Here is a 22,122-nt window from a genome sequence, read left to right on the forward strand (position 1 = left end):
TATATAAATCAGATCCAAAATATATACAAAGACATATTGTATAAAAATTGTATTTAAGTTATATGATATTGTAGTTGTATATAACTGGCTAGAAATAATGTATGAAAGTTGTAGATAAGTTGTATAATATATAATTAGTTATATGAAATTTATTTTTACTATATATAAATCAGATACAAAATATACAAATGACATATTGTTTAAAATTTATATAAAAATATCAAATATTAAATATTAAATGCAGAAAGTTCTACTACTACTTTTATTTATTAATTTTAAAACAAAGGAAGATAAATGAAAAGAAATGATCAAACAAATAGGGGCTACAAATCCAACATATATCTTATTATTGATTTTATTCGGTTGTTTTCTAGACAAGACTAACTAGTATGACCCCTACCCTTCGAATATCTTAAATTCTGACATCGTGCTTTAAAATTCTGGCAACAAACTTTAAAATTCTGGTATCAAGGCTATTTTTTCAAAAAATTTCTTAACGAGCTCAAAGTATAAATGGTGACACTAAATGATCCAATCTCTTTCGACTTTTTCCCCTCATTTTTACATACATTTCATCCACAACCAAATCACAATTGCAACGAAATGCGTTTTTTCATCGGACCTACTAATTTGTTTTTGTTTTACTTTTGTAGGTTTTCAGTTTTCACCGACAAAACGACATACACGTCCTCGTTTTGTTGTGATTTCTGTATTAAATTTTGGTTTGAGCAAATTTCGGGATGTTAATGTTAATTCAAATTATGAATTTTATATCTGTCCACTGGAGTAAAGTGAGAAAGAGAAGAAGCTTTTCTCCATAGATAGCTTCCAACAACTTCACTGGTATGTTGAATGCAGAATGCTTTTTTTAATTGGAGAGGAATGATGATTGAAGATGATTACATAGAGTCAGGACGCCACATCCAGTTTAGGTTCCTCCAATTTTAATTGATTACTATCTTTTAAGGCGGAAGAAAAAAAGGAAAGAGAAAGAGGAGGAAAAAAAAGGAAAAGGGTGTAACTAAATCCCTTGATTGAAGGCACTAATAATGGATTGAGAGACTTTTAAGAAGGAATGTATATATTTTGTAGATAAAACTTGTGTAGGTCGGGTAAATAACAAAATATGAATAATTTTGGTAATAAAGTTTCAAATAGTGTATTGGAACGAAAAATCCCTTATAAGTTTTATCGTGCTAAGATTGGGTTGGGTTGGGCCAGCCTGCTTTGGATATAAATAAAAATATAAGATTAAGGAGTGCCAAATTCGGTAAAAATTGTAGGGGACACCCTATTTGGTCGCTCCCATTTAATCTATATTCATTTTTTAAATTTTTTAACTTGTACCTACTTTTTAAACAACTTCAGTCCCCTTTCCCCTCCTCCTCCTCCTTCGTTTTCTTCTTCTTCTTCTTCTTCTTCTTCTTCTTCTTCCTCTTCTTCTTCTTCTTCTTCTTCTTTCTTCTGCTGCTGTTGGTGCTGCTATGAAACTTTAATTCAGGAGATGATTGTCATAAGTATGTTTATCAGATTATTTAAAAATAAATTATAAATAGCTTTCTAAAGTAAGTACGTACATGTATGTAAATGTAAGTCCATTTCCTTTTCTTCACATTCTATTATTTTTTTTGGATTTAGCTTTGTACATTATCAATGCATTTTAACCTGTTGTGCTAAATCGTTATCTAATTTTTTAAGTTACTAATTCTACTTATGATAAACTTATTATTTGTACAAAAAATCAATTACATGATAGCATAAACACATGCTGAAGTTCAGCAAATATAGAATAAAACTTGTTGAAGTTCAGCAAATAGAGAACAAAACTTCAACTACTAGAATGTTTAAGTTCACCAATTACAAAAAAAAACTTCAGCATATAGAGAACAAAACTTCAGCTACTATGCTGAAGTTCAGCAACTACAAACAAAAAGTTCAGCAAATAGAGAACAAAACTTTAGCTATTATGCTTAAGTTCAGCAATTACAAAAAAAAACTCCAGCAAATAGAGAACAAAACTTAGCTACTATGCTTAAGTTCAGCAATTACAAACAAAAACTTCAGTATACTTGGTTCAGCAATTTTTGCTATTTCAGGCCCGTCTACTAGAATGCTGAAGTTTTGCGTGATTGCCTTTGCTACTTTAGGCCTGTATGTTGAAGTTACGCGAAAAAATAGGTATGCTTGCAATTTTTTTTTTGCAAAGCGGGCACAAATTAAAACATGACCTAAAAAACAGGTATTGATGCAAATGCAAATTAATGTTGAATGAAAAGTGAAACAGAATTTATCCACTTAACTATCTAAAGATTACTTGAAGTTAAGGTTTGGTTAATACAAAGTTGCCAACTTCCATTTCCAGAACGGGTTGTGTCAAGCAACATAAAACGGTCTCTTAGAGAAAAGTAGTTTTGGGTATTACACCGCACGTCCCTTTTTCTGGATGTGCTGTACCTTAACTTGGTCAAACACTATAATTTCCAACTCAGCTTTTCGCTGTCCAAAGTTCCACGTCTTTCCCTGAAATGGTAAGCCTAATATTCAGTTTTTCTGTTAATCTTTGTTAGATTTGGAAAATCGAACTGAGAATTTATTTATCGCAGATGAGATCTGAAGTTTGGATGGCGGTCACAATATTGGTAGTGGCATGGAGCTTCAATGGGGCATTTGGGATTAGATTCGTAATTGAGAAAGAAGAATGCTTTTCACATAAGGTTGAAATGGGGGAGACGGTTCATTATTCCTTTGTTGTCATTAAGTCCGATGGCTCTTGGCATTACAGTGAAGAAGAGGGTGTTGATCTTGTGGTATGATTCACTTAACAGAGCTCTTTTTCCCCCATAAATTTATGGATTTTTAAACTATGTACATTCTTTTACTTATCAAAAAAGATAAATAAAGTTTATGCATTTCTCCTGATCCAAATCACCTTCATTGGGGCAGCAAACTAGTAGACCATCTTTCCTAAGGGTTTGAAGGGAAAAAAAAGCATCTGTAAATTCCTTATTAGTAATAGTTTATTAATTTCTGGTATTTTATTAAGATTAAACCTGGTAAAAAATGCATCTTACAATGGTCATTGTGATGCTGAACCTGTAGATAATGGAAGTGGACTTAGAACTTGGTGATGTTATTTGAATATTTTGTTGATTTTGGTTTCCTGAAGTGAATGTACAGAAACTAGAAAAGTTGTCTTTTTTATTTCTTTTCTAGAAAGCTAGCTGGCATCGACCTAAATAAAATAAAAATGTGCCTCAAGTAGAAAACAGTCCATCGAAAAACTGTTTTTGTATAATGGGGGGGGGGGGGGGTACTTGAATCCCATCCATGGGAATGAGAGTCTATGAGGGTGCATATTCATAGAAGTTTTGAGTTGCAGAGCTGTAAATTAAAGAGAATGGATTCTTATTGACAGAAAGAATACTCAGACTCTGGTTTTTCTTAATATTCGGTGTAGTTTGTTCCGCAATCGTTTCTTCATGCTTTCTTGATGATGATATCTTAAATAGTCAAGTCATACATTTTCTGCTTTTATCCATATTTAGCCAGTTATTTATAGTGGATTATTGTATTGATGTTGCTAAGATGGTGAGATTTTAGGTGAAGGGGCCTTCTGGAGAACAGATTCATGATCTTCGTGACAAAATAAGCGAGAAGTCCGAGTTTGTAGCTCATCATGAAGGAATTTACCGTTTCTGTTTCACTAACAAGTCGCCCTATCATGAAACCGTTGACTTTGATCTACACGCTGCTCACTTTGTATACCATGATGAGCATGCAAAAGATGGTGCGCGTGCTACTTTGCTTTATCTTGGTGTCGACTTCTTATACTTATATTTGATATTTTACTTGATTTGTTTGAGACTTGCAGAGCATTTCAAGCCTTTGTTTGTGCACATCGGAAAGCTAGAAGAAGCTTTATACAACATTCAGTTTGAGCAGCACTGGCTAGAGGCCCAGACAGACCGTCAGGCAATAGGTATTGATAATAGTAATGTTTACACTTTTTTCTTATATGAAGCAGCTTCAACTGCATCAGTACCAATTTGTGATAGAAATCGGTTACCTTTTCCCTTTAGCATGGCTTTAGAATGGGGTAATTTTTTCCTTTCAGTTTTCCTCCTTTGGGATGTCTATCTTGTTTTGAGAGTTTAGTATATCAAAATTAAACACTTGTCTTGGAAATCCATGATTCATGCCTGTCACCCACCTAGAATTAATTTGCAGTAAATGTACATCAGCTGAGCTACATAGGGTTGTTCACTTCTGCTCATCAACGTGGGCATCCACCAATAGTATGAATATCAAGTTGATGTAAAAGTTAAGCCTATTAACTCAATTCACTTTTGCAGTCGTTCTCTTGGGATTTACATTATATACCTGGAATTTAGTGGCTTAAATATTTAACTTTTACTGTGACATAGCGCCAGTTAGATTTTCATTGTGTTGTCTCAATGAGGCACAGTTCTACCACATGAGAATATTGTTCCTTTCCGTATACTGATTTCTCATTGGATTGACTCAATAAGACACAACAAGAGAATATTTTTTCTTCTTGTATATTATATACAACAACATTTGCCTTAATCCAAACAAACTGGGATCGGATATATGAATTCTCACCAACCACATCACTCCATTTGAATTATCTCATGTCAATATTATGCACATACAAATAAAAAGTACTTCATCCGTTTCAATTTATATGTCCTTATTTGTCCGTTCTAAAATAATGACACATTTTCATTTTTGGAAACGACTTTATTTTAAACTTTTCATTTTACCCATTTTACCTCAATAAGAAGTTTGTATAGCCACTCAAATTGAAAGCCACATAAAAGCTTTTACCTTTTAAGCTTTTACGACCACAAATTTCTAAAGTTCTATGTCATATAAATTGAAATGGAGGGAGTATTAGAAGTTCAGTGTATTTTCCAGGCGTACAAACCTCTAAAAGGTTAGACTATGGGTGTTTATCGGGCGGGCTGGGACGGGCTGAACGGGGAAAACCCCAGCCCGTTCGGTTAGCGGGCGGGTTGGTTAACGGGCTGGGATAATGGGTTCTTAGCGGGTTGGGAAAATCCGGGTTTTTTAGGGCCCATACGGGTTCGAGCTTAGCGGGTTCGGGGCGGCCGGGCTCCATTTTTTTTTTTTAAATTAAATTTTATTTTTCTTATTCAATGTTATTGATAGTTAAGTATTTGCAAACTTTTAAGGGTTAGAATTAAACTTTGAAGTTTAAAGTTTTAAATTTGAAATTTGTATTTTAAAATTATAAAATTGAAATTAGAAAGTAAGTGGCTACAAAAAATTATTTAACAAGAGTATAAAACCAATAGGCAATATAAAGAACAAACTTCGAAGGCTTTCATTTATATTTTTAATACTTCAAATTAATTTGCAAGTTCTTTTTTGATTTTTTTATTTTTAAACTTGCAAATTAAAAGTTTACAATAATTATAAAAAATAATAAATAGTACATCACATACTTTGCATCATTTTTGTAAGTTCTTCCATGTCAACATGAGGTTCTTGGTTTCCGACATTGGTTGAATTGGAACCATAAACCATTATATCTCCAATTTCTTGGTCCTCCTCTTCGTCTACCTCGTCACGCCCTTGATTTCGCCGTCCTGATCTTATCCAATCTCTGAAGCACACTAGAATTTCCAAAGCGTTGCTGCCCAATGAATGACGAGTATCTCCTAGCTGCTGCCTTGCTTGGCTAAATGCGCTCTCTGATGCGACTGTTGAAATCAGCACATTTAGCACGTCTCGAGCCATGGCCGAAAGAACAGGAAATTGATTTGAGTTGCTCCTCCACCAACCCAGCGGTAGAAAATCCTTTGTGAGGGGCTCTGGTGACTTTTGCAAGTAGAATTGTAGTTCATCAATATTCCTGCTACTAGTTTGTTAATGCTCTCCTAGTGTAGACCAAATCTGATAATCTTGAACACAATCATCATCATCCATAGTTGTTCCAGATGTTGAAGGATTAGTTGAAGGAATATTCACATCTACAACCGAAGAAGCATCAACAATGTTAGCATAATAATTATATAAAGTTTGTAAATGTGTGTGTAGCTCAGAAATACAAGTGTCAATATCAAGAGTTTCAGTTGGGCCAATATCCATATAAGTATATAAAACTCTAATTAATTGGCGACACTTTATCATTTTGACAGTAGGGTTTAAAATAGCACCAATTAGGTAAATATAGGGAATTGGGTAGAAATACTTTTTAAACTTATCTAGCATAGATTCAACAACAGTAGCATATCCTTCTTTCTGCTTCAAATTATGTAGTAAAAGAGAAATTTCATCAATATGAACTAAACCATTTGAAATGGTAGGATAATAAGCTCCAGAAAACTCAAGTGTAGCCACATAAAATTTTTTGTAAAAATTGTACAACATCATGAATGACTTCCCAAGTTCTAGATGTTAACAAGCGGTTAGGATCGGTGCAATGAGAATTAGCAACTTCAGTTATAGACATTCTATATTTGTAACAACATCTTAAGAACAAATAAGTATAATTCCACCTAGTAACTATTTCTTCAGGCATGAGTCTTGGTTTTAGTCCATAGTGTACACATTTTTTCTTAAATGCATTTAATCTAGCACTTCTATTATTTCCTTGAATTACACCGACAACTCTCCTAACTAAAGTAATTTCATTTCTAAATAATTCAAGGCCACTCTTCACAATCAAGTTATAAATATGACATGCACATCTAACATGAAATATTTCAGGAAGTGATGGGTGTAGATGCAATTTTAATATTGTAATAGCAGCATTGTTGTTAGAAGCATTATCAAATGACATACACAAAACTTTTTCTACAAGATTATAAAATATAGCTACTTCATGTATAGTATTACTTATAAATGCATCAGTATGACTTTGATCTTCATCATATTTAAAAGCAATAATACATTTTTGCATACAAAATTATCATTTATCCAATGGCATGTAACAGTAAAATAATCATTTCCACTCTCAGTACGACCAATATCAGAAGTAAGAGAAACTTTACAAGGAAGACTTGCGAACAAATAACGTATATATGTCTGATATTGTCCAAAAAGCCTAAAGATATCAGCTCTACAAGTACTTCTAGGAATACCTTTAAACATAGGGTTATAAATTCTTTGAATATAAGTAACAAGATACGGTGAAGAAGCAAAACTAAAAGGTAAACAACCTAAAACAATCATTTTAGCTAATTCTTCCCGATCTTTCTTAATATCGTATTTCCCAAATAACCCCCCAGTACTCGGGTTAAGTCTTTGTTGCACAGATGACTCATCTACTCCCCAATCAAGGGGGTGTTTCTCTTCCATATGCCTACGAAGTTGACCCGTTCCCCCTCCTTTACCGGGCTTATGTTTATAATGTTCGCCACAAATTTTACATTTTACATAATTTTTTTGATCTTCTAGTCTTTCAAAAAACATCCAACACTTACTTTTTAATCGTCGATTCTTCTTAATAGGGAGAGGATAGTGTTAAAAATAGCGTGAAGCGAGGAAAAGCGACAACCCCCATTTCACGAAAAGCGAGAAGCGAGAAGCGAAGCGCCCGCTTTTTTGAAGTGAAGCGGAATTTTAAAAAAAAAAATTAAAATAAATACGGCATAGACAACACATGTAATTGTAAGCAAATGTTCAATACTTGAATTAAAAAACTAAAGAGTAGCATCAATTAAAGCACAAAATGAGCATCCTATTCAGATTGTCAAGAGTAGCATCAATTAAAGCACCAAATGAGCATCCTATTCTTCTACAAGATTGTCAAATTCTTGTATTCCACTATCATTATTATATTGCTCGTCATCTTCTTCAACTTCATCTTCTTCATCAACTAGGGACAAAGTAGCTGCCTGTTTTCCCTTCCTCTGTGAACTTGAAGTTGAGGTACTCCCCCTCAAACCATAAATCCTCTCCCCAATTCCACGCGCCTCTGCAACATCACCCCAAGTGATATCAGAAGTATCCTCAAATACTTCTTCATCTGCATGATCTTCCGGGACTCCAGTTAGCCATTCATTAGCATCATCGATGTTGTCCAAACTAATTGGATCAATTACATTGCAAGCGTTGTAACGATGCCTCAATATTCTATTGTACTTAATGAAGACTAGATCATTGAGACGCTTTAAGGTTAGTTTGTTCCTCTTTTTGGTATGAATCTGCAAATAATAAGTAATTAGTAAGATTAGGACAATTGAGATATAATTTAATTATCTCAATATACTAAATCTTTCTTATTAGTTCTTACATGCTCAAACACGCTCCAATTCCTTTCACACCTGGATGAGCTACCTGTTAGACTTAGAACCTTGATGGCAAACTTTTGTAAATCTGGAGTGGAATGACCAAATTGCTTCCACCATTCAACTGTAAAAGTAGAACAAATTTTCAAAACATAATATTAATAAAGAAATAACTTATTAACTATAAAACAACATATAAGCACTCGCTCACCTGGTGACTTCGTCTTTCTTTGTTTAATGGCCATGTTTTTTCCAAAAAGGTTTTCAGCATTCCTATAAATACTAAATTGCTCTGTGATTTTATCTTGCACGGATCTTCAGGTATCAACTTCTCAATGCATTCATAGTATCCATTCCACAAAGGTTCATCCCCTAGAATCCTCTCTTCATTGTCATAAAACAGTTTCGGGTTCAAAACAAGTCCAGCTGCATGCAAAGAGCTATGAAGCTTACTATCCCACCTTTTATCTATGATCTCAAAGACTCTTTTGTATTTTCTTTGATCACTAAAAGAGGCTTGAATAGCCTCCTTTGCCCTATCAATTGCTTCGTACAAGTAGCCCATTGGTGGCCTTTGCTCCCCATCCACCAAACGAAGCACTTTAACTAAAGGACCACCAATCTTCAATGCATGAGCCACATTGTTCCTGAATGAAGGAGAAAGTATAATATCTACAGATTCTCTCCCTCGAGCTTCCCTTCCATAGGCACTGCTAGTGTACTCATCTGAAACAAATAACTTTTTCAAATTACTTTTTTGCTCATACATCCTAGCCAAAGTCAAGAATGTAGTAGCAAATCTTGTCTTTGCAGGTTTCACCAAGCTTCTTTGTTTAGTGAATCTCTTCATCATGTTCAATAACAAAGGCTTTTGAACAATATAGGAATGCACTCTAATTGCCTGATTAAAGACAGTACTGAAGGGTCTTTCCTTGAAAATATCACCGAAGATCAAATTAACAGAATGTGCTGCACACGGAGTCCAATAGATATGCGGGTAGCAAGCAGACATCATATCACCAGCTTTAACATTTTCACTGGCGTTGTCCGTGACAACTTGAACAACATTTTCTGCTCCAATAGAGTCTATTGTACTCTTGAACAAGGAGTATATTTTGGTTGAATCAGTCGAAGAGTCGCTTGCATCAATGGACTCAAGAAACAGCCTTCCCTTAGGAGAATTCACCAAGATATTAATGATCATTTTTCCCTTTCTCGCTGTCCACTTATCCATCATAATGGAACAACCGAACTTGTTCCATTCTACTTTGTGCTCCTCCACGATTTTGTTCACCTCTGCCACCTCCTTTTTTAGATATGGCCTACTAACTTCATAATAAGTTGGAGGCTTCATTCCTGGGCCATATTGGCCTACGGCCTCAATAAAAGCAGCAAAAGTATCAGTATAATTAACACAATTAAAGGGAAGACCTGCATCATACATCAACCGCGCAAAAAAGGTAACTGCACGGTCCCTCAAAATCTCTTTGGCATCAACTTGAGGATTACCACTTTTTCCTCCCTTATCTCCAGATTTTTGCGGGAAGTAACAATCCATAGGACCTTTGGTCTTGCCAGTAGATCCACAACTAGAAGACATTGGTGGAAGCATCCTTCCCCGTTTTTGTGATTTTGGTGGAAGCGACGAAGCATCCTCACCTTCTTCTGTTTCATCATCATCATCATCAAGATTATAAAGTTCTTGTTCATGCATCATTTGAGTCTTTAACTCTTTCTTTTTTTGAAGGTATGCTTTCAATTCTTCCTTCACATACCCCGAAACTTTAGGACAAGATGCGACATTTGGATCACCACCGATTAGATGCGCTTTTTGACGATAGATTCCTCCATATCACAAAAAGACATCTAATGGCCATCTTGTTGGTCTCGCTAACTCTTGCCGAGTAAGCCAAAGCCGGGTCTTTCCTATCTTCTTTTGGCGCCATTAAAATATCAACTACATAACACATAAGAAAGGCAATAAGAACTAAGAATAAGAAATATATAATTTGGCAGAAATTGGGCAGAATTTTTCTGAAAAAAATTCGCCAGCATTTCGGCGCTTTTTGGACGTTTAGAAAGAAAAAGAAAAAGAAAAAGAAAAAGAAGAGAAAGAAGAAGAAGAATGAAAATAAAAACATACCTGTTGAAACTTGAAAGCTGTTGTTGACTTGTGGTAATGTTGAAAAAGAAGAAGAACCCTAGTTTGCTTGAACAAATCGTTGCTTCATGTGAGGAAGAAATCGCTGGTTTATCACCCTAGGTTGCTGCTGAAGAATGACTAAAACAGAAGACTCACTCGATTTGGGTCTTTTAATCTAAAAGGACTCGTTTGGGCTTTTATTTCCAGAAGCGCTTGCTTCTTCCGCTTTCTACCACTTCACCGCTTCTCGCTTTTTTGGCAGAAGCAGTCGCTTTTTACCACCTGAGCCGCTTTTAGTTAGGGTAGTGACCTACCCGGCGCTCCGCTTCGCTTCTCACTTAAAGCGAGGAAGTGGTCGCTATTTTGAACACTGGGAGAGGAGGCCTACTTGTTGCACCCCTAATATTTTGAGTTTGACTAGCATTACCAGGTGTAGGTGGTGGTGTTTCAAGATTATCGGGTGATTGAATATCATCTAACAAAGCATCTAAATCATCATTTACACCATAATTTTCTTGCATTCGCTCATAATCTACATTTAAATTTTCAGGTGAACTTTCAGAAATATGTGAAGCTACTAGAAGAACCAACACCACCTCTTGTTCTTTTTGAAGTATTCTTACTACCACCTCTACTAGTGCACGCTTTTTGGCCGCTCTAAGTAAATCCATTATATAAATTAAACTATTAAAGTAAGAAATTAAATTAAGAAATTAAATTAAGAAACTAAATTAATAATTAATAATTAATAATTCTAAATAATAAAATAAGGGTACACCAAATAAGAGAAAGAGATGGAACGAGTGTACCGGGATTCCTTATGCCGCACTAATTTTGAATTTTTGATATCAAAATTCAAACTTCAATTGATAGACCGAAACTTGATAGTTGATAATACTTGAATACTTGATACCACACTTCACTTGAATAATTGATATTTGATAATAATAATTTTGTAATGGCTAAACTAAATAATTGATGAAACTTGAAATAATAAATAATTGAGAATTTGAGATTTGAGAATTTAAGAACTATAATATCAAGAGAGAATTGAGACTTGAGAGAGAATTAGAGTAGTAAGAGAGTGAATTGTGAGAAAAAATGAAGAAGAAGGGGGGCTATTTATAGATTTTAAAAGGTTAAAAAAGTAATTTTGCAATTATTAGGGGTGGGAGGGCTATATTTTTAATGGGGGGGGCGAAATTGGTCATTTTTGCAAAATCTGGCCGTTCCCCAACGGTCATTTCTCAATTTAACCGTTGGGAACGGTCCAATTAAATTAAAAAAAAATCCAACGGTAACCGGGCTGCTAACGGGCTGCAGCCCGTGTTCAACCCGTTAAGAAATATTGGGTTACGCGGGTTAGGTGCACCGTTAAGCTAAACGTGAACGTCCACAACCTACCCCCCTAAACAACCTGTCCCAACCCGTCCAATAGTGAACAGTAGGGGGTTGACCCGGGTTGAAGCGGGCTGAAAACGGGTCGGCCCGGCCCGATTAACAGGCTTAGGTTAGACTAAAGCATAAAAACTATAGTAAAAGTGCTATCACTAAAACATATTTCGTATTAATATGTATCCGCCTATATAGATATTTTTCTTTCATTGTGTCCTATCTTTTGCTTAGTCTGCATGAATCTCTAGAAATTGTATCTCCTCCGAGATAACTTCCTTCCATGTAATTTTAAGTCTACCTCATTCTCTTTTAATACCTTCACTCACCATGGTGACACACTTATGGACTGGTGCATCTGAAGGTCGACTTGGGACATGATCAAACCATCTCAAGTAGCACTCCCTCACTTTATCCTTGATGTGTGCTACTTGAACTTGCGAATGTGATCATTTCTAATTTTATCTAATCTTGTATGACCAGGCATCCATCTTAGAATCCGCCGGTATACTGTATATGTTTTTACTTTTTGCATCTCAAATTTAACCCCCAGATTAGCTGCAGTCATGAAAGTGTGCATAGTCCATGACATGGTCTCACAGATTTAATTCCTACTAATGCAGTGAATGAAGGAATGAGCAAAAGAGCCGTCTACAAAGCTCTGTTCGAGTCTTCAGCTCTTATTTGTGTTAGTTTTCTCCAAGTATTCCTCCTCAAGAATTTGTTTGAAAGAAAGCTGGGGCAGTCCAGAGTTTAGCTTTTGGCACAGGAATGATGATATGCTTCTGCCAAACCTTGTAAACTTTAGAAGTATTAACTTTTTGTGCCTTTTTCTGAAGGCAGATCCCACAGAAACTAGAATCACAGATGTTTTATTCATAAATTATGTTATTTCAGTACATTCTTTCAGGATTTAGTGAGGTTTTCCTAATCTCTTTGCTTGCAATTCCTTTAAAGGCCATGACATGGTCGATTGCTGAATTTGATAAATCAAATTTTGTAATCAGCAATCATATATTTGCAGTGGCAATTTCCCATCAAGTAAATAGAATGTTGTTTCAAATTCTCTAAGGGAACTAATTGGCAGTAGTTCTGCATATACCTGCATTTTGTTTTCCTTATTGACAAGCACTTGATTATTTATATTCTTTCTTATTTTTTTTGTTGATATTCGAGAAATTCCCTAGCTGGCGCCTGGTTCAAAATTCGATAGATAACATACTCAACCCCCTCTATCCTTCCACTTAAATACTAGGCTTTTAGCATGCGTAGGCTGCATCTGACTATACGAAGAAATCAGTGGCTGGAGAAGTTATCTTGCATGAAGTCCTGGAGTAGTGCCATAACAACATGCGTACGGTTTCTAATCTTACTCCAAACCTACAGATCCTTAGGTTGTTAAATGTTTTCTATAAGCCTGTTATTTGGTAGTTTAACAGATGTCGACAATTATATAGCTGCCAGATACACCAATTTTACACATACAACTCCAAATGGCTGCATAATGCAAGTTGGTCGTGAATACGCAATAAGTTGGTAAGCTTGGCACCAGAAAAACCTATGCAAACAAGATATGATTGTGATGAAATTATCAGAATAATAATAGTTGAGATGTGCTAACCACACGTATATGAAAGCAATCGAAAACTTGTCTGCTAAATGTAAAATACAAATACATCACATAGGTACATCAAACATGTCGTTTTTCATATTCTCCCCACTATCACAAGTTTACAAGACAAAAAGTGACTTGAGCAATTCCTCTGTCTCCAGCGCCAACACAAAGGGAGTTCTGGAGTTTGTTATGAATATGAATTCAATATTCGACGCGGGCAGATAGATAACCTTGTCAGGATTCTGCATGGGGGCTTTGCATGCAGCAAAACCATTTTTTCTGCAAAATAAAAATTAAAGTGAAATTCTGAAAGATAACAGGAATGTTTCAGAGGTTCACCAGAGAAATGTTAGTGTCAGTTCAAACATCACAGCCCAGTTGTTGGGTAAGTCAATCTAACATTAAGATCCAGTCATAACTAGCCACAGATAAATTTCAAAGAGAGAACAAACAAAAATAACAACAGCAACAATAAATTGGCCCCGATATTCCAAGACTAAGTTTGAGAACAGGTAACCAAGTCTTCCCAACTTTCGCCACCATGCAGCATGTCAGGAGAAAGATACGACGGAAAATAAAAAGGTAGTATATTCTAAAATAAAATTGTGTCTACCTTTCTCCTTTTTTCCAATACCTTCAACAGAATAGGGGATTTGCACAATTTGTAGTCATGTTTTTGTCGCACTGGCTCAAGCATTTATAAAATCTTTGATTACTTACAATAACAACAACAACAACAAACCCAGTGAAATCCCACATGCCATAAGTGGAGTCTGGAAGGGCAGTGTGTAAGCAGATCTTACCCCTACCTTGTGCAGGTAGAGAGGAAAATCTTTGATTACTTATCAAAAAAGAAATTATCAAAGTCGAAAAGAAGAGAATATGTTGGGATTAAAGGGGTAATATCAGTTGCTCCCCCCCCCCTCTCCCCCAAAACCCCAAAAGGAAGTTACTACGGGGTGGAATTCTTCGAATTCCCTAGTTATTTGTCCCAAGTACAAGCTAAAACACCAAACTTACCTGACAATTAACTCCAACCTTAAACTAGAAAGTTCCATTCAAGAGAAGTCAAAACAAAAGGAGTAAAAAGACCCGTTTTCAGCACCAGGGTATAAGATCCCATGTACAGTCCTTCACTTGTTATAGATGCTCACATCCAGAAAAACCCATGGCCAACTTAGAAACAAAGTTTTTCTAATTAATTTTCTATTCAACTTAGTTAGACGAAAGTATGCAATAAGTAAATTACGAATTTTATGCTTCGGCTAACAGGACAAATTTTTATTCTCTCCCCACTTACAAAAATTTAAGGAGCCAACACAGTGGTGTTTATGAAGACTATTTTATTAGGAGCAAGAGTTTTACCTATGAGCAGAGACGGGAAACAGGCGCCATAAAATTGTATATAGCTTTAAATATCATAAATAAAGTTTTCAAATATATTAAAATATGAAATATTTCATAAGAAATCATAAGAAATATTTACAAAAATGGATTAATCTATTTAGGAATATTTTATATCACCAATTATTATTTATAGAACATTTTACATAAACTAAAGTTAAACACATAAGAGAAAATGTTCTGTGGCCCATTATCCGAGTTTCGAAGCTAGAAAACAACGATTTCTCAGTTAACAAAATAACATGCCATGGGGCGTTCATGCAAACTAGTGAATTTCTTGCTGGAGAAGTTCACTACCTAAACCTAGAACGATTTCCGAGTCGAGTCCCTACATTGGCTTAAGCTTATTTTATCGTTGATCGTCCCGGTTTAGACTTTAGACCCTCAACTCCATTGAGGTTTTTATAAATTTGACTAGGCGCTTTGTATGAAGGTTAGCCAGCTTTGATGGATTATGCTTGGGCAACAATGCAGTTCCTCCACCCTATATGAAGTATGCGACTATCCTATTGACCCTATACATACACTCAAAATATTTTGGATCATTTATATGAAGTTTAATCTCTCAATTTTCTCCTAATTCAGCTCATTCGCGATCAAACTCTTTCATTGATCTTTCAAGTAATATTGACTACTTGATTACAATGTAATTGACAATTTATTTTGAAAAATGTTTCATGAAGAACACTCCAAATCAGGACCATAGTATCATAGCCAGATGCTACTAAAGATAGCCTAAAAGCGGCTTAAGCTTGGACATTGGATAACACTCCGGCCATTCTTTCTTCTCCTTTAATCTTTATTTTTTCTTCGGTTGGGGTGGGGAGGGGTGGGGGATGATGGAGCGGCTATGATATTTCACCTCTTTGATAATAAAAATCTTATGTTTTATACGCAAAAACTCTTTATATGAAGATGTATGCTATAACAGCCAAATTATCTCAGTTTTAATTGTGTGAAGATATTTGGTTAGGAATACATAAAATAAAATAAGAGAGAGGAGGAAAAAGAAGATCATAGTGGTAAAAACGTTCACATTGAGTTATAAGATCAACTTACAGCTTGAGGTTTGAACGGGTCTGCAGCTTGCTTTGTATTGGAATCAGCCTTTGAAGGTGATTCTGGATTGCCACCTGTTTTTTTCTCATTTCGGGCCTTGTTGAAGATCACCGTGAATCCCTCTGCTGAAGCTGGGTCATTGACATCCCACTCACCAAACTTAGGCAATGGTTGACCCTTCTCCTGCTGATGGTTAGACATAAAAAGTGAAACAAGAAAACACAAAATAATTGGACAAGCATGAGAATACTCCCTGATATATTGATATATGTATATTGTTAAGCATGCGCATTGGAGTTCCTGAAGTAAGATTATTCGGAATTTTTTTTGATCCTTCTTATTTACTTCTTTAAAACCTTATTTGATGGAAAGCACGTGATCTTATGCGCTTAAAAGGAGCTAGTTCCCTAAAAATTTCATTCTACAAGTTCAACTAAGTAATCTAAGCATGGTCAAATTCTCCATGTCTTCCTACAAATCCCATTATGCAACCAAACAAAAAGACACCACTAGATTTCCCATTCTATTTTCTTGCATGAACTGCAGTTCATATCAAAGCTGATCCAGAACATCTGAGTTGCATAAATCGAGGTACGTGATAAAAGGATTATTCTTTGATATACGATAAGGATCTGATCATGGGGCTCGCTCAGTGATTGGAACAATATACATTTGTGAAATCCCAAGTAACAGGTTTAGATCTTTAGGGGCCAATCAGTAGCTAAAGTCACTCTCTCATAATCCATTGTCTCTTCTCAAATTTTCCTTCACCTACCGCCTCCCCGCATTTATTTCACATAAATAGATGAAGGGTAACAGCCAAATATTTGGAAACTGGCATCATAGTCATCCTCTGTTAAGAAGTTCTTAAACCACTATGACCTCAATCTCTGTAAAAGGGCCTTGATACCTTCAACGAGTTCTAAGCCTGAAACGCCATAATATTCATATGATCCATAAACTTCTTAGACATCTCAAATTAACTCCAACTGGGGAGACATATATTTTACCATCAAGAAATGCATCGGCATAGAGGATTTATGCACTAAATATAAGAAGCATGTCGTAGAACTTATTGCATTAACTAGGAGTTAGAAATCTACACACGGCACTACCAGTGCTAAATTATGCAAGCCAAACAACAAAGAGTTACCAAGTCGAATTAATCAATAGAATCTCCATATTAATCGCAAAAGACCGTACAGTTATAAGGACACATCACAGTTCACCTACCAAATGCATCCATAAAAATCCTACATCGAATTCCCTTTTCTGCTCTCAGCAATAGAACACATCAATTCCAACTTCATATGCAATTAAACATAGTGGACTAAGTGTATACTTTACCAAATTTCGGCGACCCAACAAGGAAAAACATGGAGTGGCACAATCTATAGAATATAACTTACGAGGTTAATCAGACCATACTACCAACTCTACCAACTCTTCATTTGAAAATAGATTAAGTGAAAAGAAAAATAATTATCAAATGATGAATTTTATAAAGAGACTAACGGAGGCCTCTAGTAACAACTTTTCTTTTTAATGACAGTGGCGTCTAAGCATCTAGTGTGCATCTCGACTATTCCACCAAGTACCTGGTATCTCACACCAGCATTGGTAGTAACAATTATGATATCAATTAAAGTTCACCCTAATAAACACTGGTAAAGTACCTCAGGAGCAGTCAAAATACAACAACAAAATACTTTTTTTTTTTTGACGATCTAATTCAAAGTAAATTTCATAAGAACAAAGCGATCAATCAAAATTCAGAAACTGAAAAAACATATAACATGAGAGAGCTAATTAACTCATGAGGTAATTCGGAAAAGGTAAATAAAATCGAGTAACCAAAAACAAAAAAAGAAATATTATATGGACAAAAACCCAAATTTAAGGCTGGATTGTACACATACCGACATGAATCCGGGAATAAGTCACAAGTGTTCTTCAGAGAATATGACTGGTGCTGTACAGCAAGAGAGAGAAAGTTAAGAGGAGAGAGAATTTATGAGAAAGAGTATATAATAGTATGTGTGTGTGTATAGGTGGATGAGGTGTATACTGGAAATGGAATATGAAAAAAATGGTAAAATGAGAAATATAGAGAGATAGAGAGTGGTGGGTTTAGGTGGGCTCCAGGGATGCATTTTGTGGGACCCCACACCACACCATGTGAACCCCACACAACTACTCTTTTACGCTTCGTTGGCTCATGGCTGGCTGATTCTGATTGAGTGATTAAGCAAAGAACGATTAGTCCAAAGGCTCTAAGCCTAATATGCGTATTTGATGTCAGACTTACAAACTTGATCATACACACAATTTCACTTGTAGTGGTAAATGTTGGTGATAGCCGATTCCAACTTATTTTGTTACTGAAGTATAACTGCTAATTTGGGTCCTTAAAATATATATAGCATAAAGGCTGTCACAAAAAATAAAGTCGGACCCCCATAAATAAACGGTAATATTTATTTCCCGTACATATTTTTCTAGGTCGTAATAGATTTAAGGATGTCAAGCTAAATTCATAAGGAAAATTTGAGCTAAGCATAAAGCTACCAGTTGCTTGATTCAGGATTGTATTGGTCAAAATCTGACCACTGCGGTCAAGCTGACCAACATCCCGTCCAAACGGCAAGGTAGCGAAAAACGATACGGTCTTTTCCATATCCCGCGCTCACGATACCGTCGAGTCAGAAGAAATAACGTTCAGGGAACGATCAAGGCAGACATAGTGTGAAAGAGCGTCAGACCAAGTACATAGCAAAGGTCCCATGACTATATATAGTAGGAGAAAACCTTCGGTAAAAGGTTTTTTTTTTTTACTTCTTTCTCTCTCCCTAGTTCTCTCTTCCGTAATCTTGATAACGAAAAGAAGAACGAAGCATTCTTCAAGAAAATATGTAAAATAGTCTCCACCTTAATGGGAGCCATAACGGAAAGTTTCAATAAGATTGATTACCTCTATCTCATCTTATGTATTACTTTTCCAATTAGTTTATTGATCTGGAGTTTATTGTGGTTGACTAAGATTTACCCCTTCATTTTTTTTAATTGATTTATTCAAAAATGTTCCAATATTTTTTGAGTGAAACAATTTGGCGCCGTCTGTGGAGATTTCTTAGTGAAATTTCCTAGTCTCTTCCAGATCAAAAATCGGAAACACGATTGCCAACCGAAAAGAGCACTAAGGCAAATCCCAACCCACACAGGACAAAAGCACAACATAGAAGGGGAAAGAGAGCTGGACACAATCACCGAATTCAGGAACCATTGCCCCGTCACCATCGAAATGCCGGGCAAAACGAGCAACGTTGCAAATCCACCCTCATTCACCGACTCATCGGATCAGGGTAAGGAAAATATCGCTTTGACTCACCTTCTTCTCTTTTCTCAAACAGGAACACAAGCGCTACGCAGGCGAGCAACCAAAGAAACACCTCAATCGGAGAATGGGAAACTACTATATAACAACCGAAATATCGCCCACCAACGACATCTCCAGACCGGAATGCGAAAAGATTAGACAAGGAAACTCCAATATATGCATGAAACGAACGTGAGCAAAATAGCAACATTTCGTACTCTCCGATATTACACTACTCCAACGCGAACGGACCTCATGATTGACGATGAAAATGGCACTCCAAAATCGTTCCAAGGTCGGCTCCCATGGAAGAAATAAGATGAAAATGAGCAAAACCCCCGTGCTTAACAAGGCATTCTGCTCAACGATCATCGCACTTGCGTTCACTTGACCGTATCTACGGTCCCGTAGGTGCGGTCTAAACATCGTATATGCGGACACCCCTACCTCCAGCACTTCGCTTTTGTGGACAAGGGTCCGCTTCTGCAGGTCCGCTTCTACAAAATTCCTCCGCTTCTTCACTTCTTCATCCCAAGACCTCTTCCCACTTCTGCGGAATACACTTCGCACCTGCGGAAGCGCACCTGTGCTTGAACCTTCGCATCTGCGGAAAACCACTCCACCTCGCCTCTTCCGCTTCTGCGCTCCATTGCCCGCATCTGCGAGCTCGTAGATGCAGAAAAAGTTTGGGTCCTGCAGCCACTACCGAGCTCGCCCAAAACCGCTTCTGCGATCACTTTGGTCGCTTCTGCTGCTCAGCACCTACGGTCAAAACCTCGCAGGTGCGGTTACTCCAGATCTGCTGCCACCAGAAATTGCATAAGGACAAATTCTCACTCTGATTCCAATCTGAATCAAACCCGAGGCCCCTGGGACCCCATCCAAACATCCCAACACATCCCAAAATATGATACGAGCTTAGTCGAAGCCTCAAATCACGTCAAACAACATCAAAACTAAGAATCGACGATTGCAACCTTTCTTTAACTTTCAAACTTTAAACTTCGCCAAACACGTATGAATTATGCTTAAACATTTTGAAATGACGCTAAACTTTACACACAAGTCATAAATCACAATACAAATCTATTCCAAGGCTCGGAATCCTGAACGGACATCGATAACACCAAAATTCACTTCAAATCAAACTTAAGAAATTCTAAAACTTTCAAAATGCGAACCTTCTATAATAGGTGCTGAAATGCTCCCGGACCACCAGATACTCAACCCGAACATAAACACAAGTCCGAAATCATCATACGAACCTATTGGAACCTTCAAATCTTGATTACGAGATCGTTTACTCAAAAATCAAACCTTACTTAACTATTCCAACTTAAGGCTTCCGAATTGAGAATTTTCCATCCGGATCAACTCCAAACTTTCCGAAATTCAATTCCAACCACACGTACAATTCATCATACATGAAGTGAAGCTACTCAAGACCTCAAGCTGCCGAACGACGTACTAGAGCTCAAAACGACCGATCGGATCGTTGCAAATAATATAACTTGAGCGAGTTCAAGATTCATCTGATGTGATGTCCTTTATTTTGGATTAAAGCCCAAAAAGATAAAAACCGTGAGGTTTAAAAGTGTCAAAACGGACAATATCTTAACAAATGGGCATGTGCAACGATTACATAATGGTATCAAAGCTAGTACTTCCTTTAGTACGATAGTGAAGCAAATCTCATAGAGAATACAGTGAGTCCATACCAGTGGCGAAGGCAGGATTTCCGCTAAGGGAATTCAAAATAAAAATTAAAAGAAATTGTGGCTAGTGAAAATTGAATAAGCAACCTAACAAAGGTTTTGAGCCCCCATTGACCACTGAGCTATGCTTTTAAGCAACAACAAGGGAATTCAAAATATAATATATAGAGGTACAAACCAAATTTTACCTTATATATAATATAATTTCCGGAGAAAGGAATTCGGGTAAACCTCTTCCGCCCCCTAAATCCGCCCATGGTTCCTACAGGGCTGAGTAAAACAGCCCATTATGAGCTGTTGACTATGGAACACGATTTGCAAGCATAGTCCGTGTCTTTTTCTGGAAAGTTTTAATGTGAAAGTTTGATAAAAATATGAAATCGTGCCTTAAAACTCATTTGAGTTGACTTCGGTCAACGTTTTAAGCAAATAAATGGGGATCAATATTTTGACGGTCCCGATGGGTCCGTATCGTGATTGGGACGTGGTCATATGCCTAAAATTGAATTCGGTAATCCCTAGCTCTAATTATCGCAATTTATTGAAAACTAGAAGCATAAAGGTTTAAAGAATTAATAAGTTTGACAGATTTGACTTTTTTGATACCAGGTCTGGATTTTTATTCTAGAACTTGGCGCAGGTTCAGTACTGTATTTATGACTTTTCTGCAAATTTTGGTGCAAAACAGAATTGATTTGACGTAATTTAGACGTCCAGTTGAAATATTTGAAGTTCTTACGTTTCGTTGAAATTTTTATTCGTTTTGGTGTCCGATTCAGAGTTCTAGGTGTTATTTTGGTATTTTGATTAAGCGAGCAAGTTTGTATGATGTTTTTAGACTTGTGTGCATGTTTGGTTTGGGCCCCGAGGGCTTGGATGAGTTTCATACTGACATGGTTGAAAGATTTGTAGAAGTGTTCATGGATGATTTTTTTGTGTTTGGATGTTCTTTTGATAATTGTTTAATGAACCTTGATAAAGTACTTGCCAGGTGTGAAGAGATGAACCTGGTGCTAAACTAGGAAAAGTGTCATTTCATGGTACGTGATGGTATAGTTTTGGGGCACAAGGTGCCCAAATATGGTTTGCAGGTGGACAAAGCAAAGGTGGAAGCGATTGAAAAAGTTCCCCCACCGACG

General features: G+C 36.3%; 2 protein-coding genes across 3 annotated transcripts; one reads left to right on the forward strand and one right to left on the reverse strand.

The window, feature by feature from the left end:
• The first annotated feature begins 2,333 nt into the window (after positions 1 to 2,333).
• LOC104242847 (transmembrane emp24 domain-containing protein p24beta2-like) lies at positions 2,334 to 12,885 on the forward strand. Its single transcript, XM_070147951.1, has 5 exons — positions 2,334 to 2,528; positions 2,604 to 2,807; positions 3,601 to 3,787; positions 3,872 to 3,979; positions 12,438 to 12,885. The coding sequence occupies exons 1-5, from the start codon at positions 2,526 to 2,528 to the stop codon at positions 12,569 to 12,571; spliced, it is 636 nt and encodes a 211-aa protein (XP_070004052.1). The 5' UTR covers positions 2,334 to 2,525; the 3' UTR covers positions 12,572 to 12,885.
• Positions 12,886 to 13,375: 490 nt separating this feature from the next.
• Positions 13,376 to 17,972, reverse strand: LOC104233243 (protein NOI4-like). 2 transcript variants are annotated; one of them, XM_070150106.1, is made up of 3 exons: positions 17,812 to 17,972; positions 15,893 to 16,078; positions 13,376 to 13,708 (listed from the first exon to the last, which is right to left on the reverse strand). In XM_070150106.1, the coding sequence occupies exons 1-3, from the start codon at positions 17,815 to 17,817 to the stop codon at positions 13,664 to 13,666; spliced, it is 237 nt and encodes a 78-aa protein (XP_070006207.1). In that variant the 5' UTR covers positions 17,818 to 17,972; the 3' UTR covers positions 13,376 to 13,663. The 2 variants fall into 2 exon arrangements, with proteins under 2 accessions (XP_070006207.1, XP_070006208.1); XM_070150107.1 differs by having other exon boundaries at positions 15,893 to 16,075; positions 17,812 to 17,931.
• Between the last annotated feature and the right edge of the window lie 4,150 nt (positions 17,973 to 22,122).

The sequence above is a fragment of the Nicotiana sylvestris genome, chromosome 6 (assembly GCF_000393655.2).
Source record: "Nicotiana sylvestris chromosome 6, ASM39365v2, whole genome shotgun sequence".
Classification (NCBI taxonomy): domain Eukaryota; kingdom Viridiplantae; phylum Streptophyta; class Magnoliopsida; order Solanales; family Solanaceae; genus Nicotiana; species Nicotiana sylvestris.